This window comes from Artibeus jamaicensis, unplaced genomic scaffold (genome assembly GCF_021234435.1).
Source record: "Artibeus jamaicensis isolate MK-2021 breed Jamaican fruit bat unplaced genomic scaffold, CSHL_Jam_final contig_687, whole genome shotgun sequence".
In the NCBI taxonomy this organism is placed as follows: domain Eukaryota; kingdom Metazoa; phylum Chordata; class Mammalia; order Chiroptera; family Phyllostomidae; genus Artibeus; species Artibeus jamaicensis.
In genome coordinates, this window is record NW_026521925.1 from 195,869 (window position 1) to 212,530 (window position 16,662).

At 36.6% G+C, this 16,662-nt stretch overlaps 1 protein-coding gene across 13 annotated transcripts in view; it reads left to right on the plus strand.

Moving 5' to 3' along the window:
- The window catches only part of ZNF248 (zinc finger protein 248), a 69,767-nt gene that overhangs the window by 38,761 nt on the left and 14,344 nt on the right, over positions 1–16,662 (plus strand). For 10 of the 13 annotated variants that reach the window (XM_053671419.1, XM_037141769.2, XM_053671422.1 and 7 more), the window contains 2 exons: positions 6,630–6,756; positions 7,053–7,148. In XM_053671419.1, coding sequence (XP_053527394.1) covers positions 6,630–6,756; positions 7,053–7,148 — 223 coding nt within the window. Of the gene's footprint in view, positions 1–6,614; positions 6,757–7,052; positions 7,149–16,662 lie in introns of all 13 variants that reach the window. The other 3 variants (XM_053671423.1, XM_053671418.1, XM_053671424.1) reach the window with 1 other exon arrangement.

Genomic DNA, 16,662 nt, shown 5'->3' on the forward strand with positions numbered 1-16,662 from the left:
CTTTTCTTTCTCTTTTTGAATGTTTTTTTTTTCTACTTTGTCCTCTAGCTCACTTACCTGATCCTCTACTTCATCTAGCCTGCTTTTGATTCCTTCTCTGTGCTCTTCAGTTCAGATATTGTATTCTTCATTTCCTCTAGGCCCTTGCTGATAGTTTCTATTTCCTTTTTGATGTTGATATAGTTTACAGTGAGTTTATACTTTCCCTGTACTTTCTGGTAATTCACTGTGAGCTCTCTGAGCTTCCTGGTAACCAGTGCTCAACTATCCATATCTGATAGTTGAGTTGTCTTTATTTCATTTATCATTCTTTCTCCTTTTTTTGAGGCTCCCTCCTTTTTTTCATTTGGGGATTGTTTCTTCGACTTCCCATTGCTTGTGAGCCTCTTCTTATTAGCCTCAGCTTCTTAAATTGAACTGTTCTGGCACCCTGGGTTTATGGTGTGAACTTCTGTGGTAGAATACCTCTGAGATTCAGTGGTGCAGTGTCCTTGATCTCCCAAGCTCACTTGTCTTGGGCTTTCATTTAAGTTGGCTCTGTGTTGTTTGTCTTTGTATTTGATTGTTGTTGGGTTTTTCTTTGGTGGGTCCTTCCCACCAGCTGGTTAACTGAGGGTCAGTCTGTCCACCACTTGTGTTTTGTTGTGCTGTGAGGGCAGGTTGTGTTGAAGCTGGTTCTTCGTGTGTACAGTTTTGTGGATTCTCTCTTTCTCTTGTTCAGTTGTTTGCTCTGGGTAATTTCTCCACTATTTATTTGTATTTCCAGATAGGTCCTGGATTGAAGTTAGTGTGGCTTCCATTCCCTCTTTCACTTTCTTCTGTTGTTATCTGTTGGTGGTTCCTTTGTTGTTGGGTTTCCTCTTCCAGCAGGTATCCTGGTTTTCACAGCTTCTGCCTACTCTTCTTTGTGATCAGTTGGAGGCAGAAGGCAAAATGGTTTACAACAGCCAGAGAGTATTCAATGATATATACAGTAGCAGCCGATAGAGAAGAGATAGGAGATCCTTTGGCTATGTATAGTGTTAACCATGATATTCCACCCAACTAACCACTTTTTAAAAAGGATGGAAAGACTCTTGTTGAGAAGGGAAGCATTGTGAGTTGGATCTAAAAGGCAGTGAGGTATGGGAGGTCAGATTCTGAGGTAAGGTGAGAGTAAAGGATAGTAAATAGGTGTAGTGTGTGAGAGAATAGATTTAACCACTACAGTAATAGAGTGGGCTAAATGAAGTGGGCTAAGATCTGGGAGGGGTATTGTGTAGTATTTACAATTGTTTGAAACAGCTCTTATTTACAATGATATTAGAGCAACAATCGTATGACAGAATTTATGTGATCTGGATAAGAATAGGGAGTACAGGACCTTGGGTAGTGTGGTAATAGAACACAAGTGAAGTGAAGGAGAGTAAGTTAGCAATACACTGTGAAAGAGAGAACAGGGGAAACCTGTCAAACAATACAATATAATTAGGCAAGCCAAGAAGACTAATAAGAAAGAAGAGAAATACAAAAATTATTAAAATAAAAGATGCAGGAATAATGAAAGAATATGAATACAAATATGCAATAACTTGCAGGTTCTCTGTAGCAGCAAAGTGAAATTTGTTTCACTGTCTGAGCTGTTGGGATGCCCCCTCTTTGGGTCCAACTCTGGTCTTTTCACAGTTCCAAGGTTTTTTTTTCTCACATCTGGTTTTTCAATATCCACTACAATTTTTGGTCTCCTATTTTCATATATGCTGGGGTACTGTTGGCTGTTTGTTTGCTCTGCTCTTCCGTAGATCAGGTAGGTTTTTCTCCCATGTGTTGGGGGAAGTGGAATCTGCTCCCTCCTATCTTGCCGCCATCTTCCTCTGATTGATTTTTTTAAAAAAATGTTGACCAGCTTTCCATAAATGGAATAAATTCCACTTGGTTGTGGTTTATAATTCTTTTTATATATTGTGAAGTTTCATATGCCAATATTTGAAATTTTTGCATCTATGTTAATGAGAGATACTGGTCTTAATTTTCTTATATTATCTTTATCTGGTTTTCTTATCAGGGTAATATTGGTCTCATATAATGAGTACTCAAGTGTTATTTCCTGGAGGAGATTGTGGGTACTTAGTAATATTTCTTCCTTACATATTTAGTAGAATTTAATAGTGACACCATCTTGGTTTGCTGCTTTCTACTTCAGAATTATTTTAATTATTGATTCAATTTTTTAAATAGGTAAAGTTCTATTTAGGTTATGTAGTTTTCATTTGGTACCTGTGTCTTTTAAGGAATATGTCCATTTCATCTAAGCTATCAATTTTTCAGAAATAGAATTGTGTGTAATATTCTCATTAAGAGAATACTTTTAATGCCCTTCAGGATCAGATAGTGTCAACCTATCTCTCTGAGATTTGTAATTTGTTTTTTTTCTCTTTTTCCTGGTGATATTGTCTGGAGGTTTATTAATTTTACTGATCTTTTCAAGGAGGCTGCTTTGGTTGCATTGATATTTCTCTATTTTTTCATGTTTTTAATTTCATAGACAATCTAATTTTTATTATTTCTTTGGTTTTGCTTGCTTTAGGTTTAATTAGAATGTTTCTCTTATTTACACTTAGGTTACCAATTTTTCATTTTTTTAAATTGTAATTCACAAATAATATATTAGTTTCAGGTATACAACAGAATTCTTACATATTTATATACCATACAAAGTTATTACTACAATAACTCTAGTACCCATATGGCACTATACATAGTTATTACAGTATTATTAACTATATTCCCTATCATGTACTTTACAACCTGTGACTAATTTTTTAACTGGTAGTTTGTACTTTTTATTTTATTCTATTTTATATTTATTTTATTTTTAATTAATGGGGGTGACATTGGTTAATAAGCTCATATGTTTCAAGTGTACATTTCTGTGATACATGATTTGTATTGCATTGTGTGCCCACTGCCCAAAGTCAAGTCATCTTACGTCACCATATATCATTAATATTTGTCCCCCTTTACCCTTTACTACAACCCACCTCCATTCCCAATGACAACCACCATACTGTTGTGTACGTCTGTGTCATTCAGTTTTATGTCTCACATATGGGTGAAATCGTATTGTTCTTAACTTACTTTAACTGACTTACTTTACTTAGCATAATATTCTAAAGGTCCATCCATGTTGTCACAAATGGTAGTTTTTCATATTTTCTTATGGCTGAGTAATATTACATTGTATATATGTACTACATCTTCTCTATCCAATCCTGTATCAAAGGACACTCCAGTTGTTTCCATGTTCAGGCCACTGTGAATAGTGATACAATGAACATAGGGTTACATATATGTTTGTGAAGAAATGTTTTAAAAATTTTGGGGTAGATACCCAGAAGAGGCATTGCTGGATCATATTTTAACTTTATTGTTAATATTTGAGGAACCCCCTATACTGTTTTTCATAGTGGCTTTTCCAGTGTACACATCCTAACAGAAGTGAATGAGGGTTCTTTTTTCTCCACAATCTTTTCAACACTTGTTATTACCTGCCTTGTTGATAATAGCCATTCTAACAGGTGTGGGGTGGTAATTAATTGTAGTTTTGATTTACATTTCTTTAATAGCTAGTGAAGTTGAGCATTTCTTCATGTATCTGTTGGCCATTTGTATATTATCTTGGGAGAAGGGTTTGTTCATGTCCTCCGCCCATTTTTAATTGGATTGTTTGGTGTTGAGTTGTATCAATTCTTTATATATTCTGGTTATTACATTTTTTTCAGAGCTGCTGTTTGCAAATTCTTTCTCCCCACAGGTTAGTTGGCTTTTTGTGCTGTGCAAAAGCTTTTTGGTTTGATATAGTCCCATTTAATTTTGCCTTATTCTGCATTTTCAGGTCACCTTGGTCTCCCCCTGAGGCAGTGTGGTGGGCAGTGGGGCTCCAAATCCTTGAAATCCCAGTGCTATCCCCCCACAACCAGATTCTGTGGCAGTTCATCCTCAGTATGTGAGTGAGCTAGACTAGGAACCTATATACCTCCTTTTTTGGTATGCCTTCCCAGCGATGAAGATTAGTGGACCTTGGTGTCATTCTTCCTGTGCCTCCACATGACCCTGGGATTAGTCACAGAGTGCGCTGTTTCTCTCATCCAAGTACTAACCAGGCCCGACCCTGCTTAGCTTCCGAGATCAGACAAGATCGGGTGCGTCCAGGGTGGTATGGCCGTAGACAGAGTGTGCTGTTTCTGTAGTGACAGTTTTCAAGTTTACAGATAACGTGCTCTGCAGCCTGACACCAAAGAGTGAGGAGAAGAGTTCTAGGAGGTTAAGAGTAGGCTGCCAGGTCCCTGGGCTTTGTTGGAGTGCTGATTGCTAGACAAGTGTGGCCACGCATTTGGCTTCATCACTGGGTTCAGCGATAGCTCATGCTGCCAACTGCTGAAGTAATGCTCACTAAATCTCTTTACTCCTTTCGCTGCATTCCATACGTTTTTGATAAGTAGTATTTTCTCTTAATTTTATTTAAAATATATTAAAATTTCTTTTGAGATTTCTTTGACCTGTAAGTTATTTATAAATCTGTTGCTTAATTTTCATGTATTTAGGGAATTTTCTAGCTGTCACTGCTCAGTAATTTATATTTAATTCCACTGTGGTCAGAGAATATATTTTGTATAATTAACTGTTGTTTAAAATTTATTAAGGTGTGTTTTGTGAATTAAACTGTGTTCCATCTTGGTGAATATTCCATGTGAGCTAGAAGGATAGAATGTGTATTTTACCATTTTGGGTGAAATCAGTTAGATCATATTGATTGACAGTGCTGCTCAGTTCATTTATATACTTACTGATTTTCTGCCTGCTTGATCTCTCAGTACTAAGAGAGGAGTGTTGAAGTCTCCAACTATGATTATGATTTGTCCATTTTTCTTTCAGTTCTATCATTTTTGTTGTATTTATTTTCATACTCTTTTGTTAAATACATACATGTTTCAGATTGTTTCTCCTTTCTGTAGTATGATTTTGAACCCATCTAATGAGTTCTTAATTTCAGATACGTATTTTACAGCTTTAGAGTGCCCATTTAATGTATCTGTGAATCTATATATCACATGTGTGCATACACACATGTGTCAGAGGAAATCCAAGAGCACTCCCAGGTTCAGTGATTCACTAGGATGACTCAGCCTTTAGTTGTATTTATGGTTATGACTTATTAAAGTGAAAGGTTACAAAGCAAAATCAACAAAGGGAAGAGGCATAAGGGGTCTAAACCAGAGGAAACTAGGCACAAGTTTCTAAGAGTCTTCTTTCAAGACACACTCATTCCTCTATCAATGAGCTGTGATAACAAACATGAAATGTCTGCCAGAGAAATTCAGTAGACAGTACTCAGAGTTTTTATCAAGGCCTGGTCTCATAGGTACTCTCTGTTTAGCACATAAAATCCCAGACTCCAGAAGGAATGCACAACATAAGCCATATTGTTTACACAAATAGTTTAGGTTCAGTGAACCCTTCTTATCAGATAATGATGCTGAAATCCAAGTTTCCAGATATTAGCCAAAGGACCCCCTCGTGGCAGACCTTTCAAGCTTTGACAGTCTCAGGCCTGCTTTATTAATCTTTTTCTGCACAACACACATACCATGTATCTGTTGAACTCCCACTTTTTCATTTATTGTGTTCGTATTTTCATCTGTTTTATTGAACATATTCATAATTTATTTTGAAATTTTTGCTTATCAATGTAAATGTCTGGGTCCCTGTGAGTTTTCTTCTATTGTCTATTTTTTTTCTTGGTCATTGTCTCTTCACAGAACATGAAATATTTTATTGGATGCCAAACATATTTAACAATAAAAAATAGTAGAGGCTCCAGAAAAAGTATCTCTTTTAGTAGAGAGAATTCATCTTTTTCTTAGGTGGGCAGGTAAAATGCAGGGCTGGTCAATTTAATTAATCATGGGTTGAACTTGGTCAGGGTCTGCACCATATTTATTTTAATCCCACTATTCATTTGACAACTGACAGTTTTATTTCCTCAGTGAAAGTTAACATAATAAAAGATAATATAAAATAACTTACTTTTCCTTGGTAACCCTTTTCTTTGGTAACCCCAATCTACTTTGTGCATACTGCTAGTTCCTACAATGTCTAATTTAATAAACAATAATATATATGTTTCTTTATAAGGTCATAAGCACTTTGAGAACAGAAACTATATTTCCATCAATAGTATTTGTAGCAGCTAGGATAGTTCCAGGCCCTTAGTGGAAATTGTACAGATTTTATACTACATAGTATAGTACCAAAAAAGGTGTCCTGTATAACAATGTTTAGTAAACTCTAAAGAGATTACTTCTGTCACATCTTTTCTCATAATATAGTTCTGACAGCTTCATGTAGAAAAAGAATATACAGTGCCCTGGTTGGTGTGGCTCAATGGATTGAGTGTCAGCCTGTGAACCAAAGAGTTGCTGGTTCAATTCTCAGTCAGGGCATGTGTCTGGGTTGTGAGCCAGGTCGGCAGTAGGGGATGCATGAGAGGCAACCACACATTAATGTTCCTCTCCCTCTCTTTCTCCCTCCCTTCCTCTCTAAAAATAAATAAATAAAAATATTTTTTAAAAAAGAATATACCCTTACAGGAACCAGTGTCATTCAAAGATGTATATGTGGACTTCACCCAGGAAGAGTGGTATCTTCTGGATCCTGCTCAGAAGATACTACACAGAGACATGATGCTGGAAAATTATAGCCACCTCGTCTCAGTAGGTAAGAATTTTTCCATGTAACTACATGTAGCATGTATTTCTTAGTTGATAAAACATATGAACTTCCTGTAGAATTTTTTAATTTGAAGCTTGAGATTTAATACTCTGAGATGAACAGTCCATTTTGGCCACCATGAAGAATGCTGACATCTTACCTCCTCAGGGGTTGGTTCACTTGGGTGCCCTTTTGAATAGCTCCTTAAGGTGTAACTTTCTTACCCACCATTTTTTCAGAGTCCCTGAAACCAGGCTATTTAGCTATAGCTGTATGGGTTTTTTTGTTGTTGTTGTTATCAGGGTATTGCATTACTAAGCCAGAAGTGATCATCAAGATAGAGCAAGGAGAAGAGCCCTGGATACTAAAGCAAGGATTTCCAAGCCAATGTCACCCAGGTGAGTTCATGAGTTCACAAGCAGATGGAAGCTACAGTAAATAAAATCTTAAGCCATTGGTTTATAGTTCAAATACTTACACCTTTCAAATACTTTTCAGAAATTTCTTGTGATAGCCTCAGACCTTTGGAAGTAACTAAAGAGAGTCAACCCATATCTCTCCATTACAATATGCACATTTCTCCATATGTCACTTTTACTCCTAAATGTTTTCCTCTGTTCTTTGACTTTTTATAAGTGGTTTACCTATACCCATAATTCAAAGTCAGTTGACTTCATCTGAGATCATTTTTCTTGGTTAGTGTAGCATTTAGAATTGTTTACCTTCCCTCTGTTGTCTTTGGAAACCTTGTGTTAGTTGGTGTGTTTTCATGTAGTACTTCTTTTTATTCGTTTAACAAATATATGATGAGTACTCACTATGAACCAGTTATGTTTTTAGATATTTAAAAGAGTAATGTCCTTGCTATCATGTGGTATATATTACAGGGATGGACATGAAGTATACGTGTGTGTGCATTTATTTTTTTATCCTCACCTGTGGATATGTTTATTTATTTACTTTTTTAGAGAGAGGAAGGGGTGGGGGGAGAGAGAGAAACATAGATGTGAGAGAAACATCTATCTGTTGCCTATCATATGTGCCCCAACCAGGGATCAAACCCACAACCTAGGTATGTGCCCTGACCTGGAATTAAACCCACAACCTTTTTGTTGTATGGGACAGTGCTCCAACATACTGAGCCACTTGGCCAAGGGCTTTTGTGTGTGTGTGTGTGTGTAGATATGGTGACAGGTACTATAAAGATAGTTAAAGCAGTGGAGAGGGGGATGGATAATGATGGCATATATTAAACTATTTGGCAAGAAAGAGAAAACCTTTTTTGATGAGGTCAACAAAGATGAGTTGCTAATAAAGTGAAAATGTGAGCTATGTGGATTCTGAGTATTCTAGGCAGAGGAAACATCAGGTGCTGAATTTCTCAGACATGTATTTTCAGAGTGAAGAATTGAAAGGAAGCCAATGTAGCTGGAGTCCAGTGGTCATGGGGAAGATTGATAGGAGATGATGTCATAAGAAGTAGCATGGACAAAGTAGATACATTAAATTTATTTTGAGTACTGTGAGAAATTTGGGGGATTTTTGTTTATTTGTTTTAGTAAATGGAAATAGATTGAGTCATCAAGTCTGATTTTACAGTTTAAAAGAGTCTCCCTTACTTCTCTAAACTTTGGTGAGTGGGGTAGTACTTAGGCATGAGGAAGAAAGGAATTCCAGTTGGAAGGCTATTATGTACTCTAGAGGGGAAAAGAGGGTGGCTAAAGCTATGTTGGAAGTGCTCAGAAATGGCAGATTTGTACAGATATACTGAAGGTGAAACTCAGAGGATTTGCTCTTAGATTGTATATAATAGCATGTGAGAGAAAGAGAAGACTCATTCTTGACTCTAATGATTTGTCTCAAGCAACTGGGTAAACTAAGATATCGTTTACTGAGATAGAGATAATTATGGAGGGGAGATTATAGAAGAGTTATTAAAAATTTAAATTTGGATTCAAGAAGCTTGAGATAACTGTTCAAATCTAGTCTGTGTATTGAATAGGAGATTGGATGAAAACAAGTATGGAATATAAAACTAGAAGTATCCATTTGAAAGGCATTAATTTCAGGTGACATTAAAGGCTTGGGGCTATAGGAGATCTACTAAAACAGATGTCAGCAAACTTTTTTAAACAAAAAACAAGATGGTAAATAAAATATTTTAGGCTTAGTGGCCACATGTGTCCTCATCTGTTCCTCCTGCTGTTCCTCCTCCTCCTCCTTTCACCTTTCTCTTCTTACTTATTCTCCTCTTTTTTTCCTCCTTTCTTCTTCATCCTTGTTCCTCCCTACTACCTCTTTTACTTTTTTCCTCTCAAAATGTAAAAAGCATTCTTAGCTCAAGGACCATTGCTTTGCAGTCATAGTTTGCTAACTCCTTAGAGAGTGGTTGTCTGAGAGGAGTAGTCTTGGGACAGTACACTCATACAAAGCTTGTAAACCATTAAATCTCATCATCACAGGAGACTGAGAAGGAACAGTCTGAGTGAAATGAAAACCAGAGAGGCTGTTTCCCAGAATTCAAATAAGGGACATTGTATCATTCTTTTACTACTTTATTTTATTATTTATTGATTGATTATGCCATTACAGTTGTTCTATTCCCCCCCTTCATTCCCCTCCACCCTACCCCCCGTCCCCACCATTACCCCCCCTTTAGTTTATGACCATGTGTCTCAAGTTCTTTAGATTCTATATTTCCCATACTATTCTTGCCCCCCCATCTATTTTTTATCTACTGTCTATGCTACTTATTTTCTGTACCTTCTCCCCCCTTCTCCTCCTCCCACTCCCCTGTTGATAACCCTCCTTGAGATCTTCATTTCTATGTTTCTACTTCTGATCTAGCTGTCCTTTTAGTTTCCTTTTGTTTTAGATGTGGTTGTTAATAACTGTGAGTTTACTGTCCTTTCACTGTTCGTGTTTTTTTTAACTTCTTTTTCTTAGATAAGTCCCTTTAACATCTCATATAATAAGGGCTTGGTGATGATGAACTCCTTGAATTTGATCTTATCTGAGAAGCACTTTATCTGTTCTTCCATTCTAAATGAAAGTTTTGCTGGATAGAGCAATCTTGGTTGTAGGTCTTTGGATTTCATGACTTGGAATACCTCTTTCCAGCCCCTTCTTGCCTGTAAGGTCTCTTTTGAGAAATCAGCTGACAGTCTGATGGGAACTCCTTTGTAGGTAACTGTCCCCTTATCTCTTGCTGCTTCTAGGATTCTCTCCTTCATTTGAATCTTGGCTAATGTCATGATGATGTGCCTTGGTGTGTTTCTTCTTGGGTCCAACTTCTTTGGGACTGTCTGAGCTTCCTGGAAGTCTATTTCCTTTGCCAGATTGGGGAAATTCTCCTTTATTATTTGTTCAAATAAGTTTTCCACTGGTGGCTGTTCCTTTCCCCCTTCTGGTGCCCCTATAATTCGGATGTTGGAGCATTTAAAGATGTCCTGGAGGTTCCTAAGCCTCTCCTCATTTTTTTGAATTCTTGCTTCTTCACTTTTTTCTGTTTGGCCATTATTTGCTTTCTTCTGGTCCACTCCATTGATTTGAGTCCCAGTTTCCTTTTCATCGCTATTGGTTTCCTGTGCAATTCCATTCATTTCAATTAGTTTCACCTTCATATGTTTCTCTAATTTGTGGCTATAATCAACCAGTTCTGTGAGGATCCTGATCACCAGTGTTTTAAACTGTGCGTCTGAGAGTTTTGCTATTTCTTCATCACTCAGATTTATAGGCTCTGGGGCTTTGAGATCTTCTTGAGCCATTTTTGGTCTGTTCGTGCCTGTTAAGTATGAGGAGTGGAGCCTTGGACTCCCAAGTGGCTGGGTTATGACGCTGTATGTGGAGGCGGGGTCAGAGCGGGGAAATGGCGGCGCCCTCTGCTGCCGCTGGGGTCTGCTGGCTCCCGTCCAATCGCCCACTCCCAGGCTTGTCTATCCACACAAGAATGCGCGACCACAGTCAACCCGCAGCCCTGCTTCCTTGCTGTTTCCCCGCGGTCGCTTGCTGAGTTGCCCACCAGGTCCAACCCTGTGCCTGGATTCTGCGCGCCTGAGTCTGTCTGACCGAGTTTTCCTGTGCAACCCCGCTCCATGAGCTGCTGGTTTCACCCCTCTTACCAGTCAGGCTGAAGATTTGTTGTTATCAGACTTCCAAAAAGTTCAATTTTCTGTGTTCTGGCTGTGTTTTCTGTTTCTAATATTTAGTTGTCTCTAAACTTGGTTGTGTGAGAAAGCACAGCATCTCCACCTATGCCTCCATCTTGGTGGAAGTCCTCCTTTTACTACTTTAAATAGTAATCATAGGTCACTCTACTAAACCTGCTATTATCTATTATTAGTCTATTCAGACTCCTGTTGTTTGCCTTTCAAAACCATCTACTGCATCTCATTATTTTCTCACATTACGCTGATACTACATAAAACCAGAAATGTCTTTTTTATTTCTGGGGTGAGCCAATTCCTAAATATCTCATATGTTTTAACCTAAAGCATCCATTTACTAGCCTGAACAAAGTTGCTTTGTATTAATAAATGAAAATAAAGTCTCCTTTCGTGACTATTACAATATGGTCCTATTCTACCTTTCATAATTTCTTTCTTTCTGCTCTTCAGAATTTATATGAAAACCATACTATGTTATATTTTAAACTTCACTTATGAATGCTTTCTCTTATTTAACTTTAAATAATATTTTGTGTTTCAATTACAATTGACATACAGTATTATGTTAATTTTTGGTATACAACCCAATGATTAGACATTATATAACTAAGTAATCACCCTGGTAGATCTAGTACCCATCTGACATCATACATAGTTATTACAATATAATTAACTATTCCTTATGCTGTATTTTATAACCCCATAACTATGCTGTAAGTACAATCTGTACTTCTTAATCTTTCATCTTTTCCACTTATGTTTCCAATAGCCCTCCCATCTGACAACCATCAAAATGTTCTGTGTATCTCTGAATCTGTTTCTGTGCTGCTTATTTATTTATTGTGTTTTTTTTTTTTTAGATCTGCTTTGTCTGGTGAGTATTGCTAACCCAGGTTTTGTTTGTTTCCATTTTCATGAAATATCTTTTTCAGTCCCTTTTCTTACAGTCTCTGTGTCTTTCCATCTAAAGTGAGTCTCTTGTAGACAAAATATATAGGAGTGTGTTTTTGTCATCAATTTAGCCTCCATATGACATTTGATTGAAGCATTTTATTCATTTGCATTTAAAGTAATTATTGACAGATATGTATTTTTGTAGTTTTATTATTCATATTTTAATCATTGCTCAATTACAGTTGTCTCCATTTACACCATCAACTTCCCCCCACCCTACTATCCCCAACTCCTACTCTCCATGCTGCATCCCTTTGGCTTTGTCCATGTGTCCTCTGGTTACTGGGATTTTGTTCCTTATTTCAATATCTCTGGTTAAATTTTCCTTGCTTGTTTGTTTTGTTGATTGGGTTCCACTTATAGGTGAGATCATATGGTATTTGTCTTCCACCACCTGGTTTACTTCACTTAGCATAATGCTCTCCAGTTCCATCCATGCTGTCGCAAAGTGTTAGGGGCTCCTTCTTTCATCTACATAGTATTCCATCATGTAAAAGTACCCTAGTTTTTCAATCCATTTACTTAAGTTACTTCCAGTACTTGTCTATTGTAAATTGTGCTGCTGTGAACATTGGGGTGCATAGGTTCTTTTGAATTGGTATTTCAGGATTTTTAGTGTATAATCCCATCAGGGGAATTGTCAGGTCAAAAGGCAATTCAATTTTCAGTTTTCTGAGGAAATTCCATATTGTTTTCCACAATGGCTGCACCAGTCTACATTCCACCAACAGTGTTTTAGGGTTCCTTTTTTCTCCACAACCTCGCCAGTACTTGTTTGTTGATTTTTTTATGATGGTCATTCTGACTGGTGTGAAGTGATATTTCATTGTGGTTTTAATTTGCATCTCTCTGATGGCTAGTGATGCTTTTTTTTAAAATTAATTTTATTTAGTTATTTTTTTCAAGTACAGTTTTTTGTCTATTTTTCCCATCCCAGCCTCCCCCACCCCTTGCTCCCCACCTCCCTCCCATTTCTACCCCCCTTAGTTCTCTTCCCTGTGTCCTTCCTATTTATTCCTCCAAATCCCTCCCCCTTTTTCCCCTTAACTTCCCTTCCTTCTCCCCTCTGGTCACTGTCCCCTTGTTCTCTATTTCAGTGTCTTTGTTTTTTTTTTTCCTGCTTGCTTGTTTGTTTTGTTGTTTAGCTTCCTGTTAAAGGTGAGATCATATGGCTAGTGATTCTGAGCTTCCTTTCATATGTCTGTAGGCCTCTGTATGTCCTTGGAGAAGTGTCTATTTTAGGTCCATTGCCCACTTTTTAATTGAGTTGTTTGTCTTCCTGGAGTAGAATGGTATGAGTTCTTTACATATTTTGGAGATAAACCCAAGGTATCATTTGCCTCAGGTATCATGTGCAAATACATTTTCTCATATAATTGGTTCCCTGTTCATTTTGCTGGTATTTTCTTCAGCCAGGCAGAAGCCTTTTATTTTGATGAGATCCCATTTGTTTATTCTTTCCTTTATGTCCCTTGCTCTAGGGGGACATATCAATGAAAATATTGGTCATGGATTATCTGAGATTTTCCTGCTGATGTTCTCCTCCAAGTCTTTTATGGTATTGTGATTTATATTTAAGTCTTTTATCTATTTTTAGTTTATTTTTGTGTATGGTGTAAGTTGATGGTTGAATTTCATTTTTTTACATGTAGCTGTCCAGATCTCCCAGCACCATTTGTTGAAGAGGCTATTTTCACTCCATTCTATGCCTCTGCCCCCTTTGTACAATATTAATTGACCTTGGAGACATGTTTATTGCTGGGCTCTCTGTTCTGTTCCATTGATCTAAGTGTCTGTTCTTACACCAGTACCAGACTGTTTTGATCACCGTGGCCTTATAATATAGTTCAATGTCAGATATTGTGATCCCTCCTACTTTGTTCTTCTTTCTCAAAATTGGTGCAGCTAGTGGAGGTCATTTATGGTTTACAAAAATTTATGTAAATTTTTGAAATGTTTTCTGTACATCTGTAAAATATGTCATTGGTAATTTAATAGGGATTGTGTTGAATCTATAAATTGCTTTGGGGATCATGGACATTTTGATAATGTTACTTTTTCCAGTCCATGAACACAGTATATGCTTCCATTTGTTTTTGTCTTTCTTAATTTCTTTCTTCATTATTGTGTCATTTTCTGAGTAAAGATCTCTTGCCTCCTTGGTTAGGTTTATTCCTATGTACTTTACTTTTCTTGTTACTGTAGCAAATGGGACTTGGTTTCCTGATATCTGTTTCTGATATCTCGGTGGTGTACAAAAATGCCTTTGATTTCTGAGTCTTGACTTTGTATCCTGCTGTGTTGCCAAAATCACTTATTAGGTTGAGTAGTTTTCTGGTGGACTATGTAGGGTTCTCTATATACACTATCATGTCATCTGCAAACAACAACAGTTTTGCTTCATCCTTTCCAATTTAGATGACTTTTATTTTTTTTTTCTTGTCTCACTGCTGTGGCTAGGATTTCCACTACTGTATTCAATACAGGTTGTGATAGTGGATACCCTTGTCTTCTGCCTGTGTTTCATTTGAAAGCTTTTAGTTTTTGCCCGTTGAGTATGATGTTGGCTGTAGATTTCTTGTATATGGCCTTTATCATGTTGAGGTGTGGTCTCTACTCCCACTTTGCTGAGTGTTATTATCGTAAATGGGTGCTATACCGTATCAAATGCTTTTTCTGTTTCTATTGATATGATAATGCAATTTTTGTCTTTCCTTTGTTTATGTGATGTATTATGTTTACTGATTTGTGAATGTTGTACTGTCCTTGCATCCCTAGGATGAATCCACTTAATCATGGTGTGTGATCTTTTTGATGTATTGATGGATGCAGTTTGCAAATATTTTGTTGAGGATTTTAGCATGTTTGTTCATCAGAGATACTGGCTTATAGTTTTCTTTATTTGTTGTGTTTTTTTCTGGTTTTGGGATTACGATGATGCTGGCCTCATAAAAAAAGTTTGGGAGTTTTCCTTCTTCTTAGGTAATTAGGAATAGTCTGAGAAGGATAGGGATTATCTCTTCCTTAACTGTTTTGTAAAATTCTCCTTTTGAAACCGTCCTATCCAGGGCTTTTGTGTGACGAGAGTTTTTTGATTACTATTTTGATTTCACCAGCTGTCATCAGTCTGTTCAGGTTTTCTTCTTCATTTAGTTTTGAAAGATTATATGTTTCTAGAAATTTGTCCATTTCACCCCGTTTTCAAATTTCTTGGCATGTAGTTGTTTATAGTAATTTCTTACAATCCTTTGTATTTCTGTGGTATTAGTTGTAATCTTCCATTTCTGATTGTGTTTTTTTGGGTCTTTTCTCTTTTTTTTTTTTGATGAGTCCGCTTAAAAGCTTGTCAATTTTGTTTATTTTTTCAAAGTACCAGCTCCTGGATTTATTGATTTTTTTGAATTGTTCTTTTAGTCTTTGTGTCATGTAATTCTACTCTGATCTTGGTTATTTCTTTCCTTCTACTCGATCTGGGCTTAGTTATTACTTCTCCAGTTCTTATAGATGTAGGGTTAGGTTATTTATTTCAAATTTTTCTCTTTTTTAGGTGGGTCTGTATCTCTATGAACTTCTCTCTCAGGACTGCTTTCGCTCTGTCCAGTACACTTTTGCTTTTTGTGTGTACATTTTCATTTGTTTCCAAAACTTTTTTATTTCTTCCTTGATCTGATTATCAACCCATTCATTGTTTACTAGCATGCTATTCAATCTCCATGAATTTGAGCATTTTTGAATTTTTTCCTTGATGTGGTTTACTAGTTTCAGGCCCTTGTTGTCCAAGAAAATGCTGGATATAATTTCAAGACTTTTGACTTTGTTGTGGCTTGTTTTGTGTCCTATCATATAGTCTCTTTGAAAATGTTGAATGTGTATTTGAAAATAATCTGTATTTTGCTTCTTTGGGATGAAAGTTCATATATATATATATATATGTGTGTGTGTGTGTGTGTGTGTGTATACATACATATTTATGTGTGTGTGTGTGTATATATATATATCAGTTAAGTCCATTTGATGATGATCTATGGTATTGTTCAGTGCTGCAATATCCTAGTTGATAGTTTGTTTGGAAGATGTATCCATTTTTGACAGTGGGGTGTTAAAATCCTCTGCTATAATTGTGTTACTGTCAATTTCTTTCTTGAAGTCCTCCAAGATTTTCCTTATATATTTGAAATATATATATTTGAAATATATATACATACATATATATGTATATGTACACACACACATATGTATATGCACCTGTGTTGGGTGCATATATGTTTATAATGTTTTTGTCTTCTTGATGGATTCTTCCCCTGAGTATTATGAAATGTCCTTCTATGCCTCTTTTTATTGCCTTTGTTTTGAACATGAGTATTTTGTGTGATACAAGTATTGCTACCTCAGCATTTTTTTTCTGGCCATTTGCTTGGAATACTTTTTTCCAAATCTTCACTTTCTGTGTAGGTATTTTGTTCTGAGGTGGTTGTCTTGTAGGCAGCATATGTGTGTGTCATGTTTCTTAATTATTCACCTATCCCTTTGTCTTTTGTTTGGAGCACTTAATCTATTTATATTTAAGGTTATTATTGGTAGGTACTTATTCATTGCCATTTTCTCCTTTGTACCTGTGTTCCTCTCTTTTCCTTCATTGTTTTATAGCAGTACCTTTAGCATGTCTTGCATTTCTGGTTTGGTAGAGTTTTGTTCTTACAGCCTTCTTTGGTCTAGGAAACTCTAATTTTGCCTTCCATTTTAAATGAGAAGCTTGTCTGAAGAGTACTCTTGGTTGCAGGCCTTTGTTTTC